The 23,531-nt window shown below is 36.4% G+C and overlaps 1 protein-coding gene and 1 long non-coding RNA gene across 2 annotated transcripts in view; both read left to right on the top strand.

The window, feature by feature from the left end:
* The window catches only part of LOC127841515 (uncharacterized), a 186,309-nt gene extending 166,036 nt beyond the window's left edge, over positions 1 to 20,273 (top strand). Inside the window, exon 13 of the mRNA XM_052370393.1 lies at positions 19,561 to 20,273. Coding sequence (XP_052226353.1) covers positions 19,561 to 19,579 — 19 coding nt within the window. The 3' untranslated portion in view covers positions 19,580 to 20,273. The remainder of the gene's footprint in view (positions 1 to 19,560) is intronic.
* On the top strand, positions 35 to 3,696 carry LOC127841529 (uncharacterized). The gene is made up of 2 exons (XR_008031053.1): positions 35 to 2,037; positions 2,350 to 3,696. It is a non-coding gene; the product is annotated as an uncharacterized LOC127841529 (long non-coding RNA).
* Positions 20,274 to 23,531: the final 3,258 nt, after the last annotated feature.

A 23,531-nucleotide genomic window follows, 5' to 3' on the forward strand; every position in this document is an offset into this window, starting at 1 on the left:
ATATATATATATATATATATATATATATATATATATATGCTATTTGACATTACCATAAAAATGAGCAATACAACTTGTTTTGAGCTCAAAATACAGTGTCTTCCAAGTCAATTTTGTTTACAAACAATCCGTTTATTTACATCGCTGTTTACCGGTGTGTAGAAATACCGAAATCCCCGTAATTACCGAAATCCCCCCCAATTCATCGTTAATATTCATTCTATACATAGATGGTGACGTCACTACGTTATTGTCAGTAAGACCGGTGTGTACACAATGCGTTAATATTGAGTACGCCTGCCTAGTACCCAAATCCGCCATATTTACGCATTAAAGGGTAAATCTGTCATCGGTATGGTTGTTTTTTTTGCATCGCTTAAATGTTAATGTGTTAATAAAGCATTCATATACTTGTATATGATTCATCTATTACTATTATATTTTCTATGAGTTTTGTAATTATTTATGTTTTGAATGTTTATTCACTTGACAAAACCAGATATGATACATGTAGCAAAAGCATCTATATCATATTGACGCGTGTGCGCAGCGGGAAATCAGATGGCGTGCTGCGGGTATTCAGATTTTCGCTTTCTATCGGAGGCGAGTTAATTATCACCTCGCTAATAAGATAACAGAAATAACACATTCAATCAGTTGTGATATAATATTGAACTTCGCTGATAGTTAGCCTGTGCATTCCGTTGATATTTCTATCATGACATAAATGAAACACAAGTTAAATGCACCGTCTTTCTTTATAAATTTTAATGGTAATCATACCTGTTTTTTCATCATTGTTCACATTTGTTATTATAATCATTATCTTGAATAATGTAACTTTTCTACCTTCTTTGCATATTTTTATGTAACATAGTTGTATATCTATTTTTTCAATTTGTTTTTATATTATGTACCACTTATTATGTAGCATATATTTATATATACATTCCGACCAGAATGCCGGTGTATGTCCTGGATTTTTTAAACTATTATTTCTTTCTATTATCATTGTCAGATTTGGAATTGAGGGTAACATACTCATTCACAGACAAGCTTATATAAAGCTGTGCAATTTTATTTCATTACACACAGCTGCACATTTTAACTTTTTGTTTACATTTTTGGGACTTTTTCGGCCTTTATCTTCATTTCTTGTTTGTATATTTGGGACTATTTCGGCCTTTTTTTAGCTCACCTGAGCACAACGTGCTAATGGTGAGCTTTTGTGATCGCCTTTTGTCCTTCGTGCGCCGTCAACATTTCAACATTTTGCCTTGTGAACACTCTAGAGGTCACATTTATTGTATGATCTTCATGACACTTGGTCAGAACATTTGTCCCATTGATACATCGACTGAGTTCGAAACTTGGTCATGCTGGGCCAAAAACTAGGTCACTAGGTCAAAAAAAGAAAAACCTTCTGAACAATGTAGATGTCACATTTCATGCCCAATCTTCATGTAACTTTTATCAAAATGTTTGTCTTAATGATATGTTGGTTGAGATTAAAAATGGTTCCGGTCCGTTGAAAAACATGGCCGCCAGGGGGCGGGGCAGTATTCCTTATATGGCTAAAGAGAAACCTTGTGAACACTCTAGAAGTCACCATTTTTGCCCAATCATCATGAAACTTAGTCAAAACATTGGTTTTATTGATATCTCGGACGAGTTCGAAAATGGTCCAGATCGGTGAAAAAACATGGCCGGCGGGGCAGTTTTCTCTATATGGATATAGTGAAAACATGTGAACACTACAGAAGTCACATTTTTGGTCCAATCTTCATGAAATTTGGTCAGAACATGTGTTTCTGGATATGACGGTTGGGTTTGAAAATGGTTTGGATCGGTAAAAAACATGGCCACTAGGGGGGGGGGGGGGGGGGGTCATTTTTCTTATAGTATATCATATATACCATATAGTAAAAAAAGCTTGTGAACACTCTAGAAGTCACATTTTAGCCTAATTATTATAAAAACTTGTCTAAACATCGATTTTATAAATATCTCGGACGAGTTCGAAAATGGTCATGATGGGTGGAAAAACATGGCTCCCAGGGGGTGGGGCACTTTTCTGTATATGTATAAAGTGAAAACATGTGAACAGTCTTGAAAACACATTTGTTGCCCAATCTGCATGAAATTTGGTCAGAACATTTGTTTTATGGATACGACAGTTGAGTTCGAAAATGGTTCGGATCCTTAAAACAACATGGTCGCCAGTGGGGGGTCTTTTTCCGTATATTTATATAGTAAAAAGCTTATGAACACTTACATTTTTTGCCTAATCATCATGCAATTTTGTCAAAACATTATTTATGTGGATGGCTCGGACGAGTTTGAAAATAGTCGTGATCAGTGAAAAAACATGGCCGCCAGGGGTGGGGCAGTTTTCTTTATATGTATTGTAACGCCTGCCTTGTAATTGTTTATTTTGTTTTTATTCTTACAATAATGATTCTTTAAATTACAATTTTTAATAACTTATAAATTCATTAATGATACTTAATAACGTATAAATTCATTAATGATAGATAAGGAATATTTTCATTGTATGATAATTCTTAAGAAATGAAATAAATGCTTTAAACTCTCTGTAAGTGTGGATGCTGATAGTTTACATCAGTGGTCAGTGCTGCATCTCTTTTGACCAGTGTTTATCTTTACCTGGATACTAAGAATAGCAGTGCTCTCATTTGATTGGATGTTTACCTAGGTTGCCAGCTACACCTCAGAATCAGGGGACTGGCACATTGTTGGCCTTTTCCATAAGAACTAATCACTTGAAACATCTGGGCATACAAGTGAAAGACTAATGTTAGAACCCCTGGCTCTAAGTTGAAAGAGTTAGTCCACTTATGGAAATTTTGTGGTTAGTGAATTACTAACCTGCCAGACCTGTTTAGTGTAGCAACTGTTAGTTTTATCATGGAGGTGAGTTTAAAGTTCTAAGTTGAACTTTCACTTAGTAAAAGTGACTTAGTCTTATTTGTCTCTTAATGAAAATTTTGAATTAGTGATTTACTGTGTTTCACTAACTGGGAATGTTAAGTTATTGGAGTTAGTTTAGTTCTTTTAATTAAGTGCGATTATTAACTAATTGATAACTAAGGCAAATTGATTAGTATATTTTTTCTCTTAGTGAAAATATTGAGTTAGTGATTTAATAAAGAACAGGACTTGGTGAATTTATGCAACAAAAGTAAGTGTTTTTAATAAGTGAGGAGTGAACATAGTGAATTCATTAAATGACAAATCTCAGCTAGTCTTTTAATTAAAGTGACTTAGTGTGTTGTGATTAACGCAAGTTATAAGTGATTAATCAAAGCCGAAGAAATGAATTTAAACTGTTTGTTTTCTTTAAGTGTCTTTTATTAGACTTAAGTGAATAATACAATGAAAGTGAGTTCTTAATTATTTGTTTTGTGAAAGTGAAGTTTGTTAGCGAATTCAATTATGTGATTATGGGTGTTTGTTTATCCTAGTGCTTTATACAGGCATTTGCCTCATACTGAACACAAACTGTTGACCAAGTTTAGACATGAAAGTGTATAATTGTTTTCGAAACCTTGTTTTAACTATGATTAACTTTTGAGAGTTTATGAACTGTATTTCTATATTAATTGTTTGTATTGTTTGCATTATTGCTTAAGTATAAATGATGAATGGTTGGAAAGAATAAAAACAGCTTAGTCACTTGTTGATTTTTCTTGTACCTCAAGCTAGGCTCTGACGAGCCCCAGTAGCTTTCCTCTTCACAGTTCTTGATAAATAAATAATAATTAAAATTATTGACTTCATTTTAATTTGATAGCTGTCATGACGGGTGAAACGCTTCAGTATATAGTGAAAACATGTGAACAGTCTAGAAGACACATTTTTGTCCAATCTTCATGAAATTTGGACATATCTTGGAAGAGTTCAAAAATGGTTCAGGTCTGTTAAAAAAAACATGGCCGCCAGGGGGCCATGTGTTGTAAATTCTATATGAAACTTGGTTAGAACATTTGTTCCATTGATATCTTGGGCTGCAAAGAACAGGTCATTTCTTTGTATCTCAGGAGAGCGACTTTTGGCCTTTCAGGCCCTCTTGTTTTTTAATTTCTCTTATGAAATTCAAAATTTGGCTCTAACAAGGGGTGGTCTCAACGTGGCAAGAGCTAGGCAACATATTTATTATGTTGGCAAACTCTCCTTGATATATATAGAGAGAAATTGAGTGTTTGTACAGCGGGGATTTCGGTACCGACGCGCGTTTTAGTTCTTGTGTAGAATTACTTAAATCCTCGCTACGAGGCAACGTATGCTGTCAAAAGTGTTTAATAATTAATATTAATATCAGTATTTTCCCATCAACATGTATGCGATGCCAAAAACCAATCGTACCGCTGACAAATTGACCCTTTAAGACGTTAATAGGGGGTATTTCGGTACTCGGCGGGCGAATGTAAAATTACCGAAATCCCTGCTATAAGTCATTATTTTTCAATAGTAGTTATCAAAGGGGAGATTGTTGTTACGTTATTTGTGTCTGTATCACTGATTTCTACTATAAGAAACCACTACCACTACCAACTTGTTTTTACACTTGAAGGTTTGTACAGCGGGAATTTCGGTACCGGCGCGCGTTTATGTTATTGTGTAGAATTACCGAAATCCCCACTAAGAAGCAACGTATGCTTTTGGGAGAGCTTAATAATTAATATAGACCAGTTGACGAGTGACGTCACGCGCACATGCAAAGTTTAGACTCCGCCCACTGGTTGGCAAAATGAGGAAGAATTCATATAAGCGCATATAGAGAATGTTGACGAAACCATCGTTTATAAGCATAATCATGCACAATATCACATATAATTTTACTAATTATGTCTAAATAAAACATTAGCATGCAAGGAAATGCATCATTGGAATGATTATATTGTTGTTATTATTTGTTTTTACTAACAACGAACTCGGGAGTGGAACACAATCTAAGAGCTCGATATGTGGTAACCACAAAAATCTCTACTTGGCACTTTTTCGCGACCATTTTTAGTTTAAACATTCTCAGAAATTATTTCAGAATAAATTAAATTTAATTAACGAAAACAAATAAGGATGATAACAAACAACCAATAGGTCAATTTTATGTACGCAACATAGGGTAACTGATTTGAACCTTTATATGTCTGGAAAAAAAAGCAAAGATCCATAAAATGTAAAATTTTAAAGGTGTTTGGAATAAACTAACCTTGTAACACATTAATTAAATTCTCTTGATTAATGTAATTGTTTCATTTAATTGTTCACACTAATTTTGACAATCGTTGTTGCAGCATTTATATCCCGGTGTTTAATTTGTTCCTCACACACCGATTATCTCGTTATGATCGGATACTGTCCAAACAATTACACAGAAAACATGGTGTTATAAACCAAGGGACCTATACTTTGGTCCCTGCATAAACCACATGTGGCAGATCAGTGTCTGGTCATTAAACACAAGTTACGATGCCTCCATGTCATCTCTTGGCATATTGAGCAGTCATTTAAGCAAAATTTAAAAGCTAAAATACTGAACAGTTGCTTCAATAAAATATTTTAACATTAATAAAAAGAAGACATTTGTCGGAAATGGATTAGCAGGAACTAGTGTGTTTATATATATATATATATATATATATATATATATATATATATATATATAAAAGCCAGTTTAATCATAATAATACAATGTTTTATAACTATACATTTAACTATACATTTAAAATATTGTGCAATTTTACTGCTACGCAATTAAGGCAAAAGTAAACTTCGCTATTACGTGTAAAGATGGTAAATTACTGCAGTGTACGATACGCCATCATGAACACAAGCAATCACAAAAGGGGAAAAAAATAATTGCGTTAAATAAATTACATATATGCATTTGTCATAAAACGCTAGATTTTTATCACTCCTTATTACTAGTAAAGAGATTTCAATATGCATGTAAAGACAGTTCAATTTGCATAATATGCAGGGGTTTTCCGTTAGTATGCAAAATTGAATTTATATTGTCATTCAATGTTAAAGAAGCGAAAATTCTTTCAATGTAAAATAAAATTACCACAATATTTAAAAATTGTAATGTATTCCGCTTTTTAGGGCTTTGTTTTATAATTGATTAAATGCATCTCTGACACTATCGATCACTGATGAAAAATAACACTATCCTCACCACTTATAATTATAATACAATTAATATATGTTTTAATATTGTTGAAATATAATTAATTTAAGTCTTACTATCACAAAGAATTCGGCTAATTTATTGTTTTGTTTTGTGGAATTGTCAGTATTTAGTCTTCCGATCACGTTTACTCTATGCTTATAACTTCTTTGTATTTTTATATAGAGGACATTTTATTTGTGAATATAATTTATTTGGTACTAAATATGATATATTTGCACTATTTTTTAAGAGTTTTAATGTTTATTTCGGTTTTATTACCAATTTATTGACTAAACAAAAGCCCTTTATACATGTTTTACGTTACTGTATCCAGTGTTTTTGCCAACCAGTCAGTGCGCATGCGCGGAAAATCCCGAATGTAAACAAAAACATTCAACTGGTCTATTAACATAATTAATTGCACATTAACATTTAAACGATGCCAAGGTTCGGCAGGCGTACTTAATTTTAACGGGGATTTCGTGGGTTTTCGGTATTTTAACACACCAGTTAACAGCGATGTAAATGAACTGATTGTTTGTAAACATAATTGACTTGGAGGACACCGTATTTTGAGCTCAAAACAAGTTGTATTGCTATTTTTATGGTAATGTCCAATAGCATATATATTGTTTTTTGATTGCCTTTATAAATAAAATATGCAAAAAATATTTTAAAATCGGTAATAATTACGGATCGTCACCTTTTATGAGCCTTTAACATATTCGCCCGTCTGGATTCTCAACGGGTGGGAACATAATCTCAATCTTCCAAATTTTTAGCGCAGACGTCTAGAAAGTAAGTCTTAGTTTTTTTATAATCAAATAGTTTTTAACAGTTGTATACGTATCTAATACATCACTGTTACTCATTTTACCGTACCACTCTAGTTAAAAATGGTCAACAAGTCCAATTTTGAAATCGCTTATTAAACTATTTACTAGCACACCGTTTGTAAACAAACAGCCAAATGCATAATTATTTAACATGTTCTTAATATTGGAGACCCACTTTGTATAAACTTTATTACAATCGTTTACGGCGTGTTTGTAGACACTGCATTATTATATTTTAATTTTTAAACCAATATTTGATCATTTAAAAAAAAAATATTGAATACAGTTTTATTAACAAGCAGTGCACTAAGTCAGATAATTTTAAACATATGCATTTCAAATTTCGCAAACGATCGCAACATAAAATACATACGTACACAGTTGTCTCTAAGTAGATTTATGTAGATATCCAGTGAGTACATTAAAAATAAGTCTAATAGATAATTAACTTCTGATTTTTTTAGTAATGACCCGTATACGTTTTGTCAATAAGTTTCCGCCACAGCAATACTTACTACTTCTAGTTACAAGATGGTGACCAATTGCACTAATCCGCCATATTAACCGGGTAATAAATAGTGAAGTTACGATTCATTGACAATCAATACGGGTAACGTTTCTGCTCTCCATGCTTTACACGTTAATGTTTTTATTCATCCATTCAAAGCGCTGAAGGCACTTAAGTTGTTCGCTATTGCATAGTCTTAGACGCAACTCATTTTTCAAAATTCTTATATCTATTTAAATTGCAAGTTTGAAATTAACACAACCCATGCACATTTATAAAGAGTGTCTGAACGCACATATGTGTATACTGTTAATTATCATATTTGTGTTATAGATATAACTTAAAGGGGCCTTTACACAGATTTTGCATGTTTTGAAGTTTGTCATTAAATGCTTTGTATTGATAAATGTAAACATTAAATTTTAAAAGCTCCAGTAAATAATCAAAAATAAAATTTAAAAAAGGAAAAAATGTAGCCCGCTGCAGGGTTCGAACCAGTGACCCCCGCAATCCTGAAGTAAAAACGCATTAGCCAACTCAGCTATCCTGCCAAGCATACAATAGTAGCGTATGTTATACGTTATATAAGCAATCTTCGTAGTTTCACAAATTTTAACGACAACAACAGAACTCTCCAAATTATAAAATCGTTTCGCGTTGCAACGCTTTATAAGTTTTAGGTTTTCAAATCGTCAAAAGATGCATATAACGGCTATATTAGACCATGGCAAATGTTCAGTTATACTGTTTCCTCACAAGTATCATAACTAAACCGAAAATTTGCGAATCTGAAACAACTTTTTTTCAATTTTGTCAATTTACTTAACCGTGAAAAGATCCCTTTAAACAAAATAACAAAAAAATGTCTCTTTTAAGACGTTCTGAAAGAATTGAAATATGATGAAAATGGTATCATGATAACCAGTAAATAAAAACGTGCAATCACCATAATATTAAATAAATATTGTGAGAATACCGAATACTAATCACATTAAGAATATAATTTCATGATGGATATTCCCTTTTCAAACCTTTTGACACCATGTAAAATTTAAAATAATGAATAATATAATTAATGAAAATTAGAAAAAATGAGTAAATCGGCGAGCAGTAATTTTTGCTAATTAGGTAGTCATAAAGATAGCGCTGTTTACCCGTACTGTGTTGTTTTTGCATTACGTGTTACCCTAGTTGTTCAAACGGTGTCAACCGGTCTCGGACCTTAACATCGGTATAGAACACTCATGCCATTTTTCGGCATAGCTGTTTTACTCAGCTTAAAACCTCAAATGACCTCTACATAACGCCAGCAGGCACGAATTAATACATTCGAATATTTTATCGGCTAATTCGAGAGATTCCCCTGAATTTGGCTGCATCACTGTGTCGGTGCACGGCGTAAAGTATTTAACACTGTTCAGTGTACGGAATTCCGGACTACTCACTGAATGTTCAAACGACACACAGACACAAATTGTGGCCCAATTACAACTACGCATTAAACTTCATCGCGCAGAATTTCAGGGTATTTACTCAATTCAATTTTATATCAAAATGCAATGTGCTAAAATTAACTATTTAGAACTCGCAATGAGTTTACAAAAGGCCCGCGTCATGCAAAAATGTGTCCTACGCCATATTCGCTCATCATAGCTGTAGCCCACCCAGCCTGCGCATTTCTCAGTCTGGTCAGGAGATATATAATGATACCTTAAAACATTAAGGGATTTTATAGCGGACTGCAACGCCTTGACCAGACTACGCAAATGCACTGGCTGGGCTTGTCGATCAGACTCGATTCAAGCATGAAATTTTCAGGATAGTCCTGTACTTGGTATGTGGGCCCGTTTGCAAAATGTAGTTGAGGGCGTTTCTTAGTAGAATTGAGTTTATGGGTTTGTAGACATGCAAAAAAATGAGGTGCTTTTCTGGCATCATGCCACGTTTTTGCTTCTATCGATTCAAAGATGGCCGCCATTGACATTATACTATTTTTACTTTTATTTACCGTAACAAAAATATACATTTATAATAAATATATAAACTGACTAAATATAGTGTGTAGGAAAAATTTATGTTATCAATGAATCTTTTCAAAGTCAGAATGACCTTGAAACGGCAAATACAAGGTCATTTTGTCATTATTACCGCTTAGTCCTTTGATTCGTTGATTTGCTTAATTGAAAGCTTCGATTTTACTAAAATGTAACGCTTAATTATGCAGTTTGAAATTGTCAAATGTTTATTTGCATATGGTATTTGTATTAAAATATATCAAAAATATGCAATAGAACCATTCCTCTTTATAGATAATCATTTAATGGTATGCTTATTAGTGCATTTTGATTGCAAACATTGATCCGATCATGTTATTTACAAGATCGGGAAAGTCGCGGTATAGTATTGCGAAAAAACGAGTCTGATAAGAATGCCAGGACCGCTTCTCGCGTTTTTTCAGCTCTTTTAAAGGTCCCTAAGAAGAAGCTTTTTCAAAAAGCAGTGTGCATGACATTAAGGAGCTTCTACAGCCTTTTGAATATGAGGTACATGAGGAGGCAGAGGAACGGTTATTACATGGTCCTTTACCAACACAGGCAGATCATCCTCCACAAGATCAAACAGAAACCTGGTTGAGAGCCCATACGAGTACACAGCTACACTACCTATTCCAGATGCTTGTGTACATCAGCCATAGTGGATTGACGCGAATACCATTGCATATGATGCTTGGTCACGCAATTTATGAAAGAGATCGCATCAGGAGCCTTCTCAAAGCTTTCAACAGAATTGGTGCATGTTCAAGTTATCTAACCATCAGATCTGCCCGCAGTCTTCTTTCTAGCTATTCAGTGAAATGCTAAGAAGATGGAGAAACCCCAATACCCAGTACTTTCACCAAAGAGGACTACATTATGGCTGGAATGGACAACTCGGACTATGCTGACAAATCACCAATATCTGGTACCGAAGGTTTACATTATGCTGCCCTAGTGGTATTTCAAGATGCCACAGTGAATAGGCCTCTTTCCAAACCCCCAGTGTTCAAAACAGTAATAAGCCGTGCACATCCAATTCTGAAGACAAAGCTACCATGTCAAGAGGTACCTCCCCATATCAAGCCAACAGTTAGACCAGCCTTATCACAAGATATAGTGCTGCATCCTGAAACTAAGCAGGCTACGTTGCTCGATACACAAACTGCCCGGAATGTAGCCACAAAGCGTGCATTAACTATAAGTGTTCTGCGCAATGGTTTAGAAATAGACACTCCTCATATCTGGGCCGCCGTTCATATGCTTGTTTCTTCTGCTGTGGTGCCGATGATGCGTGTTGGCTTCCTACCTGTTATACCAAGACCCATCACTGAGCGTGCTACATTCAGACATTGCCTCACTAATTTTCAGATTGTTCGAAGACAGTTAAATCAGGAATCGCTGGCGATATGGTGTGATGAGGTTGTGTTTGTTCTTGCAGCAGACATTTACGTACACGAGACGAATAAGTTCAGCAACCTCTTTCTTTGCATGGGCCCTTTCCATTGGACCCGTGTTCTGCTTAGATGTCAGGGCAAACTTCTGCGAGGCTCTGGCCTAGATGACGCATTGATCGAAGGTGGGGTTTTGGACCAGGTGTGATAGAGACAGTGTTGAACGGCAGCCATTATGTACGGACCCTCACTGGTATGCTGATGGTGGAGGACTTAATTCATAAACTGGAGTGGCAAGCTTTTTGAACACATAAGGACGAGGCTACATATCCAGTCCTGGAGTAGATGAAGGAACTTCAAAACATGCTTGTTGCCGATGAACGCTGTCCAAAGCAGTTTGAGGTTATTAACGGGCAGATGCAACAATTGCATTAAGACTTTCTTGAGTTTCAGAAAGAATATGAGGCTAAGTCTGAGCTTTGCCAATTCTTTGGTGTTTGGGTGCAGTTAGGGTCCATCGGCAAAAATGCGGTAGTCTCTGACAGAGTAGGAAACTGGAATCTGCATGTAGCTACCATTGAAGACTCCATGAAAATATTTGCTGAATATAACTGCATTAACTTCTTGCGGTACGGTTCACGGTACATTGAACAGGTAAAGGTAACGGGGTTCACACATCCTGAGCTTTATCGCCGCTTTTCCATTGGTCAGTGGGTTGTTCGGGACCGCCCAGGCTGGTTTTGCAGTGTTGCAGGTGATATGAAGGTTGAGCAGACCATTCAGAGAGTGTCAAAGGATCCAGGAGGTCATTATGTTGTAGAAGAGACGCGCAATGCTGGTGCAGTAGCAGAATTTGAGCTTTTGTTCCATGAGATAGGGTCCATCACCAGCCTCCTCAATCTTCTTACCACCAACAAGCCGATTGATCACACCGAATGTCATCTTCAGCATTCGCTGAGCGCCACTCGTCAAAACTCGTTCAACCACAATGTAGAAATGTTGTTGGACTATGTGCTCGAACGTCAGAACCCATACACAGTGACGGTCAATGTTCCTGTTCCACTACACAATTTATTGACAAAACTGGCCGTTGAGAAAGCCAAAAAAATCAGTTCCACCATTTCAAAGAGAAAGCTCCCAAAGCTCACTGACCATCTTAAACAGTCATTATTGACATCAAAGGCTATTCTTAAGGAACGGAAATCCCCGTCATCCAACGACATTGCAGATGCACAGAGGAGCATGGACATTGCAAAGGAACGAGGCATGACCCTCATGCAGATATTATCTTATGATTTGATTTCTTCATCTCCATTATTTGATGATGACCTCCCAGCCCATGTTAATAAGTCACAACTTATTGGGGAGATTGAATCTAGACTGGACATCAGTAAATGTAGTTGGGAATCTTTTCTTCCCACTCATGTTATCGCGGACTTCATGTCTAAGATGCGACAGATGCAACTTGCACAATATTCCACTCTGGGTGGTGAAATCAATGCTGTCATCAACTCAGCGTCAAGCATATCTGAGGGGCCAGAGTACATTCATCATTGTACTAGACTCATACGTTGAAATGTCTTTAAAGGTAGAGGAACGGTTGCGGCGCTGAGACGAAGGTATTGAAATTATTGACATGAGCAGAGACACACCAATCCCACAACAACTTAAGAAATTATGGGCATCCGCGGAAATAATTGTATTCCTCAACTATTGGTCGGGATGTAGTGTGCAATGACGTCTGTGCCAACCCTATCAAGGCAAGTTCAGTTGTCTGTGACACTGAAGCTCTTCCAGCAATTAAGTTTGGTAATGAAGTCATTCCTGAACTGTTAAACTGGATTGAGGAGGCAGATGCCAAGGTAGTGGCTCATGTTGAGTGGGCTACTCGTATTAAACAGTGTCAAAGAGTTGTTGTGATGTCCAACGACACCGACAGCTTTGCATTATTGCTTCTTTTCACTCCATATTTTCAGACACTCGGTATGAAATAAATATGGCAGCAGTATGGTACTGGTGAGAAGTGTCGAATGCTTCCGTTGCATCAGGCAATTTTTCGGCTTGGGACACTGCTGGCAAAGACAATGATAAAGGCTCACATATTGACAGGCGAAGACTGCATGAGTAAAGTGGGAACCAAGCATGCAGCTGTGACATCTGACCCGGTACAGTTTTTAATGAACTTTGGAGAGACAGATACCTTGTCAGAGCAGAATGAAGCATTAGCAGAAAAGTATCTGGTACGCGTCTGGGCTGGGGCCAGATCGCCGACAACTGCGGAAACATTTGACCATCTCCGACTAGAGAACTATACCAGTGCTAGTGCTGGACTTTATTGCCTACCTCCTACAAGCAGTGTAATCAAAGGACATATTCGTAGAGGAGCCTTTCTAATACATAGGGCATGTAAACTGCTTATAAATAGTGATGGTCACGAGACACGGGAGGAACACTTTGGCATGCTGTTGCCCACAAAGTGAAGCCTTTACCACGGAGCTTGCTGATATTGTGCAAGTGTACAGGAAAAATGCGATACTCGACGTTGTCCGTGCCGTGCTGCTGGGGTGCTTTGCATCACATTTTGTCATGGTAAAGTGGACAATTCACCTTGTGGAAACCTGACTTGAAATGGGTATCTTTGGAACTGTATTTAATCTTTGTGAAACAAAGTATTTTAAAACCTTTTACATGAGAATGATTTCATGTTAAGCAGTTGTGTGCGTTTTTGCTATAATGCCATATGGAATAAGGTGTAAGCCCGTTTGCCTGTCCCTAGGACTGGGGATGACTCAGTGATTACCCAACCAACACATGACATTGGTGCAAAGTCTTCCCGACATAAAATAGATGTTTCGTCGGTTTGACTTTGAGCTAACATTGAACAAATATCACGACTTTGCTTGGTAAGGGGTTTTGATCGATTATCACATGTTCATACCATCTGCATTTGGGTTTGAGTCCCGCTCTCTGTAGAATTTTGCCACCGAATGTGAAAATTTTCAAATTACTAGTCACTTGTCTGTGAGTACAACATGCGTTCATTATCTAAATGTGCTAATATTACGTCCAATGTGCACAACAATATTGTAATTGAATTAATTACGTCAAAATCTGTCACATTTAAGTATCTACACTGGCTTTTACTGTCCAAGGTCAACTCAAGGTCGTTGATGTATCATATGACCTTGTATTTTACCTTTCCGGATCAATTACCCTCCATATTTAACAAGACCTCTCATAACTGAATTCTTAACCAAAAATACATAATTAAGAGGTGAAACATTTGATTTTACTCCAAAAGGCAATATTTTTTTTTCTTTTTTCAACATGGCCGTCGGCGGCCATATTGTATTTTGGAATTTTGAGGCTCCTGGCAGTGTAATGGACAAGCACCTCAGTGATTTATCATGTATAAGGACTTATTAACTAACATCAAGTGAAAATATATCTCAACCCAATTTTGCAAACGGGGCTTCAGACCTAGTCCTGCACTAGAAGTAAAGACACACCTTCGCGTTGGTCCAATTAAGTCTCTCGTGCGTTTAAAATATCGGCCAGTTGAAATGTATGTAAACAAAGGTTTCAAACGACGCTGGACAATATAATTTTCTTCGTTTCAGTGAATCGATTAAAAGAAAATTGATTTCCTTTTACATAACGTATTGTCCGATAGGTGGCGTTGTCGAAGGGAAAAGGCAAAAGTAAATTGATTGCAAATCATTTAGCTTTAGGGGGTCGACAATACCGTTTTGAAATTTGCTGTTTACACGTACCCGATTATGGCGAACACAGAAATGGCGCAAGAACATTCGACACTGGCAATTCAAAATCAGCTGACAGATGTTTTAGCTGAGCTTCGACAACAGCGCAACGATTATTTATCGTTAATGGAAGAAGTGAGAGGAAGTTCATTGAACGTCGCTTCAGCAGTAAAAAAAATAAAGAAAGAAAAATACATTGTTTGGAAATTCCAAGGTAACAAGCGTCAGTACTAGTTAAATACTGATAAAGTAGATATCGTCAAGCAGTGTATGTGGGTGCTAGAAAATGGGAAACGCGAGTTAGCAGGGGACAATTGAAAGAGTTAGAAGGAAAAATGCATAAACGATACAAGTTCATAAGAATTGCGGATTCTTCTTCCGGTGGTTGGGAAACAGTACGCCAGAATGAAAGCAACCTTTTAGCAAGCGATAGCGAGAACGAGTCGAAGATTAACAATCGGACAACATAGCTTTTAAACGAAAGCGCTCCTCAACGCACGGCATGATGACGTCATTGCAACGACCGGAAGTTCTCAGTGAGAATTTTTCATCAAACAAGGCGTTGGGACACCCCATCATTTAGTCAAAGATACAGCCCCTTTTCCGGCACAAGAAGCCGGCATTTTCGGGCTTACATATAGCGCAGCCACCGCACCCGGGCCATGCGGAGAGTTCTCCCACTTCAGACGTAATTGTCCATACGTCGACAGTTACGCATCCACAGCCGGGATCCAGTCTTCCGCCACAACCGCCCTTAAACAGTAACGTGGTCATTTTAAAAGATGAGTATGACTTTGATTTAAATTTATTTAGACACGTATGCTATGAATATGAGCAAGGACAAAAATATAATTGTTAAAGGAAGACTTAAAAATCATGCAGCATTTTGGCGTGCTATTGGTACCAATGAGTATATTATAGATGTTATTGAGAACGGATATAAGCTACCTTTGTGTTCTTTACCATGTAGTCAAATCATAAAAAAGGCAATAAATGATACTCATCTTGTTTCAGAGGCAATTACACATTTATTACAAAGGAACTTAATTAAAAGGTGCATAGAACCGCCTCATGTTGTAAATCGGATGACCCTGTCAACGCATAGTTCCGGAAAAAAAAGAGGTTGATAAAAGATTTAAGAGAAGTAAACAAACACCTCTGGAAACACACGTTTACATATGACGATATACATGTTGTTTTATCATTTTTACAGGAGGGCCATCATATTATCAAATTCGATCTCCCCACTTTGTGGATATTTACCCTCCACATACAGATTTTTTAGGGTTCTCATGGGTAGATTGTGAAGGAAATATGTTATATTATAAATGTTTGGTTTGTTAAGTGCTTGCTACATATTTCTAAAGCTAACACGTCCACTTGTGAAACAAGAGGGCCTGAAAGGCCCAAAGTCGCTCACCTGAGATTCAAACGAACTGACCTGTTCTGTGCAGCCCAATATGTCATTAGAACAATATGTTCTTACCAACTTTCATGACTAGTGAACACCCTGGCAGCCACGTTTTTCAACAGACCAGAACCATTTTCATACGCACCCAAGATATCATTTTAACAAATATACTGACAAAGTTTCATGAAGATTCATAAGTCCATATAAGGAAAATGCCCGCCTACTGGTGGCCATGTTTTTCAAGCAACTGGAACCACTTTCGATCTTGTCCAAAATATCATTGGGACAAATCTTCTGACAAAGTTTCATGATGATCGTACAATAAATATGGCTTCTAGAGTGTCAACAAGGGTTAAATATAGATATAAAAGGAAAAATGCCACGCCCTCTTGGCGGCCATGTTTTTCCACCAATCGGAACCATGTTCGAACTCATCGAAGATATCATTGGGAAAAATCATCTGACCAAGTTTCATAATGATCGGACAATAAATGTGGCCTCTAGAGTGTAAACAGTGTTTTACTTAAGCCTGATATATAGCCATGTTAGGAAAAATGCTCCGCCCCTGGTTGCCATTTTTTTGAGCAACCGAAACCATTTTCGAACTCATCCAAGATATCATTAGGACAAAACTTCTGACCAAGTTTCATGAAGATCGGAAAATAAATGTGGCCTCTAGAGTGTTAACAAGGTTTTACTATAGCCATATAAGGAACAATGCCCCGCCCCCTGGCAGCCATTTTTTTCTAACAACCAGCATCATTTTTGAACTCATCCAAGATATTTTTGGGGTTAATCTTCTGACCAAGTTTCATGAAGATCGGACAATAAATGTGGCCTCTAGAGTGTTAACAAGATTTTATTATAGCCATATATAGCCATATAAGGAAAAATGCCCCGCCCTTGGAAGCCATGATTTTCAAGCAAACGTAACCATTTTCGATCTCATCCAAGATATCATTGAGACCAATCTTCTGACCAAATTGCATGAAGATTGGACACTAAATGTGGCCTCTAGAGTTTTCACAAGATGTTTCCATAGCCATATTTAGCCATATAAGGAAATTTGCCCCGCCCCTTGACAGCCATGTTTTTCAAGCAAACGTAACCATTTTCGAATTCATCCAAGATATCATAGTAACCAATCTTCCGATCAAAGTTCATGAAGATTGGACAATAAATGTGGCCTCTAGATTGTTAACAAGGTTTTACTATAGCCATATAAGGAAAACTGCCCCGCCCCCTGACGGCCATGTTTTTTCACCGATCTGGACCATTTTCGAACTCGTCCGAGATATCAATGAAACCAATGTTTTGACCAAGTTTCATGATGATTGGGCAAAAATTGTGACTTCTAGAGTGTTCACAAGGTTTCTCTATAGCCATATAAGGAATACTGCCCCGCCCCCTGGCGGCCATGTTTTTCAACGGACCGGAACCAATTTTGAACTCAACCAACATATCATTTTTAGACAAACATTTTGACAAAGTTACATGAACATTGGGCATCAAATGTGACTTCAACAGTGTTCACAAGGTTTTTTTTTCTTTTTCTTTTGACCTAGTGACCTAGTTTTTGACCCAGCATGACCCAGTTTCGAACTCAGTCGAGGTATCAATGGGACAAATGTTCTGACAAATTTCATGAAGATCAGACAACAAATGTGGCCTCTAGAGTTTTCACAAGGCAAAATGTTGACGACGGACGACGCACGACGGACTAAAAGCGATAACAAAAGCTCACCATGAGCACGTTGTGCTCAATTGAGCTAAAAATGGAGAGGTGAAGGAATATTAATGTCCATGTTTTTAAATTATGTTTCACGTCTTATGATAGAGCAATTGTTATTAGCAATCATATAAAAGGCGATATAAAAATGTCTGGGTTTGTTCCAAATCCGAAAGTCAGTATGGATTCCAGTACAGATTTTGGAATATTTGCGAACGATTTTAAATACAATGAAAGGCATTTTAAGTGTTACGGATAGGAGGTTACTTTAAGTGCGGTCAACATAACTGATTTCTTATTAGAGGACAATAAAAACAGGAAGGCGCCTGTAAGGATAATCTCCATGGGAGTTGTACTCGGTAATGTGTCCCAAATAATGACCAGGTCATTAAGTGTAAACATTTTGCAGGCGCCTTATTCGTGTTCTTATGTTCATCTTGAAGATGCAATTGAAATGCAGTTTTAATTCTGGTTTAGCAATTTACAATTAATTAACTCCAAGCCGATAACAGTTTTAGACAAGTGTTCAAAAATAATGTTTTCCGATGCTAGTTCAGCAGTTTCGGAGGCTATGAAGTAACTACAATTCAGGGAGTTTCGCATAGAACGTGGTCCTAAAATGAACAATTGAGATCCTCAACTTGGAGGGAACTTATGGCGGTGTATCGTGTTCTTCAGTCGTTACTTCGAATTCTCAGTAATTAGCGTATCAAATGGTTTACCGACAACCAGGGCGTTAAGTCTAGAGCAGTTAAAGGGTCCGTGAATAGTGATTTGCAAGAAATTGCTTTAAATATATTTCATACGTGTTTACATAATAACATTGTATAAGATATTGAATGGATACCTAGGTCTAATAATGAAAACGCGGACTATTTGTCCAGGATTGTGGATTTTGATGATTGGGGTTTAGCCCCCAGTACCATGGAGCTTATCTTGAAAAGGTGTGTCCAACTGGTAGTGGATTGGTTTGCGTCTGAGCATAACGCAAAATTGCCAATATTCTATTCCCGTTTTTGGAATCCGACATGTAAAGGTGTCCATGCATTTGCAAATGTCTGGGGTGTTCATATAGGCTTATTTGTTCCGACTATCAGTCTTATTTGCAGAGTATTTAAGAAAATGCAATTTGATAAAGTACATGTACATGGTAATTTGGCTGTTCTGTGTTGGAAATCATCGATATTTTGGCCTTTGATTTGTCCAAATGGTACGTTTGTCCATCATGTATTGGATTGGTTTGATTAGCCTGTACATAAATACGCGTTTGTAAAATGTCAAAATGGAAAATATATGTTTGAGAATTCCGACTTACAATTAAGAATGCTGGCATTGAAAATAGATTTTTAAAAAACAAGATGAACAGATTTGATTAGAAAACAGGTCGTTTTGACATTTAAAAGGAGTACGTATGAAAGCCGTGCACGGCGGTATCTTCCGTACGATAAAAAGGCGTATTTGCCAGCACGAGAATGAGCATGATTGAGTGTAAGCGGTTTCGCCAAGTACACCGGTGTTATGATTATTAATACAAGATTGTGTAGTTTTATTGATGTGAATTTATTGAAAAAACAACAACATATAGTTAGCTTTTATGCGGTAATATAGTTTGTATTTGTTTTTCTGATGGTTTTTTGTATGTCTAAGGCAAGATGTTTTTACGGAAATATTTTTACACGATTATTTTTTCAGAGTTACAAGGATGATATAGGCGAGTTGTCGGAGGTTTAATTGGACAAGTTGGAGCTGCTCCCCGACCTACTACTCAAGTCCAGAACTCAGAGCACCAGTAAACGTTACCATAATGCGTTTGAACGTTTTAGAAAGTGGGCTATGCGTAATCGGTTTGGAAGTAGTGACAATTTTGCCTGCTAAATCATGTACGGTCGCATTATATCTTTTTCAATAATACAAACTGCTAGTTCCCCAAGTCCAGTTGTTACTGCATTTTATGCAATAAAGTGGCATCATGATATTTTTGTGTTTGATTCGCCTACTGATTTAAAATTGTAAGTAAATTTATTGGAATCCGGCAAAGGCAACAATGAAAAAAAAGAGCCAATTACAGTTGAAATTTTAAGGAAGATGTAGATGTAACCCTTGGTTATATCGGACACCTCCAGGAAAAAGACAGCGTAATCCCGATGACTCACTATTCGGAGCGGAATGCTTTTGTTTTCTTGGTACAGTAGCTTTTATGCAACAGTATGGAATGTTCAAATCTTTTATAAACCTTTTTGTCAACCAATGAGATTGCATTTTATAAATATCGACGCATCAGGGTAAAACCGGACGTCCCAAGGCTTGTATCGGACACTAAAAAGGCTTAAATCGAACAGTTGTTGATTGTATGTATTTCCGTTGTTGAGATTACTCGTGATGTTATTAAAGCTGTGAAAAGTCTATACATCGGTGACTTTGTATTTTGTTGTAATACTTTACGTATATATTTGCGAATATATGGCATATTTACATCGCATACCTTTTCCCTGTTTGGGCATATCTGAAAAGTGGACATATACAAGATATACATTGTTATTTATTTGTATTTTAGTTTATGGTCCGGTTCTTCCCACGTCTCTATTTTGCAACGAAGGCATAATGGTTCTTGAGCTCATCTTATAAAAGTATAGAAAACACACCTAAGTTCTATAGGTCTTGCCATAGTTTGGTGTCCGATAAACCCCGATAGCATTTTACGAAGCATTTACTACCTGGGGATTATCGGACAGTTTTCTTATTTTTACAATACATGTAATGTTTGTAATAGTTGTATTATGTTTTTCAGAAGATAAATATATCAGTTAAAATATTTCGTTTTCTCACAACGGTATTCACTCATTTCACAGCGTACCGTTACTTGTAAAATGGCCGTTTGAAATGTTCCCGACTCTCGGATTTTCGCCAAGGTGATAAGGGGATGTCTCTCAAAACAAACACGCATCTCCCAATCAAAATCGCCGATTTATTATATCACCCAATCGGATGATTGGTTACATAATACTATGAAAACGTATTTATAGAATGTAAACAAAGCTCAAACCTATTGAATGCGAGGTCGTTTTGTATGTAAATATTCGACTTTTTGTGGTGGTCCGATAAACCCCGTGTGTCCGATATAACACAGGGTTACATTTATAGTGAACTGCATGAAGAAAATAATTTAAAACATCGACGAACTATATGTAATTGTGATTGTTTGGTGGCTTATGCTGGATTTTTTCCGTAGTTTTGAATTACTGAACATCAGAGTTTCGGATGTTATTTGTTATGCCCAATATATGGCTTTATATTTAGAAACATGTAAAACAGGTCACTTTGAGATGGTTCTTTGATAATGATAGCGTGAACAGGGACTGAAATGTGTCCCGTTGAAAAAAAACGATTGATAAATTGGGGAAAGTTAGAAGAAGATAATTATTTGTTTGTAATTGTAGTAAAACGAAGAAAAGGTTTAAAGTAAGGATTGTAACAAACAGATGTCATATACAAATTTACGCGAATTGTTTATGAATGCTGTAAAGCCCCACGTGGCAGACGTGACAGTTTATCGTTTGCATTATTTGCGAGCAGGCGGAGCTTCTGCCGCCGCAAATAATGGTGTTAAGGACGTCATGGCAGATGTACAAGTGCAAGCGCTAAAGACGGATATGTAAAGGACAATTTTCAAGAGAGGTTGTCTGTGTCTTTGTGCTTAGGACTATAGAATGTGCCGTAAAGAATATTCGTTACGTTAAAATGTGTATACATATTGATATAAGTAAATATACTGCTAGCATGTTGTTGTATTGTTGTTCCAAACCATTTTTATGTTATATATATAATTAAAAAATATTTTTGTCTTGGTATTTTTCATATTACCCCCTTCTTTGAATTCAGCAAATTTAGCAAGTGCTAAATACAAATAACAATTTGAATTGTTTGAATTTAAATGTGTGTTTGTTATTGTTATCAAACTTGGAGAGTGTTTATGGGATATATAATTTTCTTTGTTTGAGTGAACTAATAAAAAGAAAATTGATTTCCCTTTACATAACGTTAAGATCCGATAGGTGGCGTTGTTGAAGGGATTAAGCACAAATAAATTGATTGCAAATCATTCAGCTTTGGGCGGTCGACAATACCGGTTTGAAATTTGATTGGAACAATGTATGATTTTTTTGTTTTCATCATAAAATACAATGAATTATAGTTTTATAGTTTTAAATGAATGTATAATGAAATATTTCAGTCTTGGATCGGGTCTGATCGATGAAGAGTCACGCTAGTTGTGTATCGTGTTATTTCTTAAAATTTGACCCAGCATTTGTAAGAATATAACAAGATATGTACATTTCCAGAAAGGCAATTCAATTCTGTGTTGAATAAGACCAAGATCAATGAAATAACTGCACAATTGATGAAGTTATGGCTGTTTAGAGCGACGCACTCTGTTTTCGGGTCAATTTGAGTTGAATGCCTTGTTATATATACATATATATTTGATAGTGAAATGGGTTTTTTTTTCAGAGTTAATTTTGTGTTATAATTTGATTTTGTTTCATTTAAAATGATGTTTTACTAATGAATATCATAGCCAGACGTTAACCACCTGTGTTGTTCATCGGCAATAGTTGTATTTTCCCGCATCTATTATCAGCCTCCGATTATTAATAACGCTCGATTGGTCATTGTCGGCTCGGGTACTTCTTACATGTACCCCGTATACTCTTAAATATGCTTACATGTACCCCGGGTACGGTAAATATACTTAAATTTACCCCGCGAATTTTAATGCTAAATCGGTCGTTGTCGGCTATTTTTTTATATTAATTTTGTGCACATTGATGTCAAATTTTGTATAAAATGGCCTCTTTATTATCGACACTCATACTTAAAGGGATCTTTTCACGCTTTGGTAAATTGACAAAATTGAAAAAAGTTGTTTCAGATTCGCAAATTTTCGTTTTAGTTATGATATTTGTGAGGAAACAGTAATACTGAACATTTACCATGGTCTAATATAGCCATTATATGCATCTTTTGAAGATTTTAAAACCTAAAAATTATAAAGCGTTGCAACGCGAAACGATTGAATAATTTGGAGAGTTCTGTTTTTGTCGTTAAATTTTGTGAAACTACGAAGATTGCTTATATAAGGTATAAAATACTTCAAGTATATGTACTCGGCGGAATAGCTCAGTAGGCTAAAGCGTTTTTACTTCAGGACTCTGGCAGGACTCCAGGGGTCACTGGTTCGAAACCTGGACCGGGCAATGTTCTTTTCCTTTTTTTAATTTTATTCTTGATTTTTTACTGGAGCTTTTACGATCCAATGTTTACATTTATCGATATAAAGCATTTAATGAATAAGTTAAAAAATTCAAAAATCTGTGAAAAGGCCCCTTTAAAAAGCACGTTGATGCATGTTTTAACAGAAGTTTGTTTAAGAAAAACAATATCGTTTCACCGTAATCGGTCGCGCGTTTAACGACATCGGATTTCGGGCGGGAATACAACTCGGGTATAGTCTAATATCGACCGGGTACGTTTATGTTCATTTACCGTCACCGGGGTACATGTAAGTATACTTAAGAGTACCCGGGCACATGTAAGTAGTATCCGAGCCGACAATGACCATTCGAGCATTTATGACATGTGCTGATCAAAAATACCACGTCATT

This window comes from Dreissena polymorpha, chromosome 8 (assembly GCF_020536995.1).
Source record: "Dreissena polymorpha isolate Duluth1 chromosome 8, UMN_Dpol_1.0, whole genome shotgun sequence".
NCBI lineage: Eukaryota > Metazoa > Mollusca > Bivalvia > Myida > Dreissenidae > Dreissena > Dreissena polymorpha.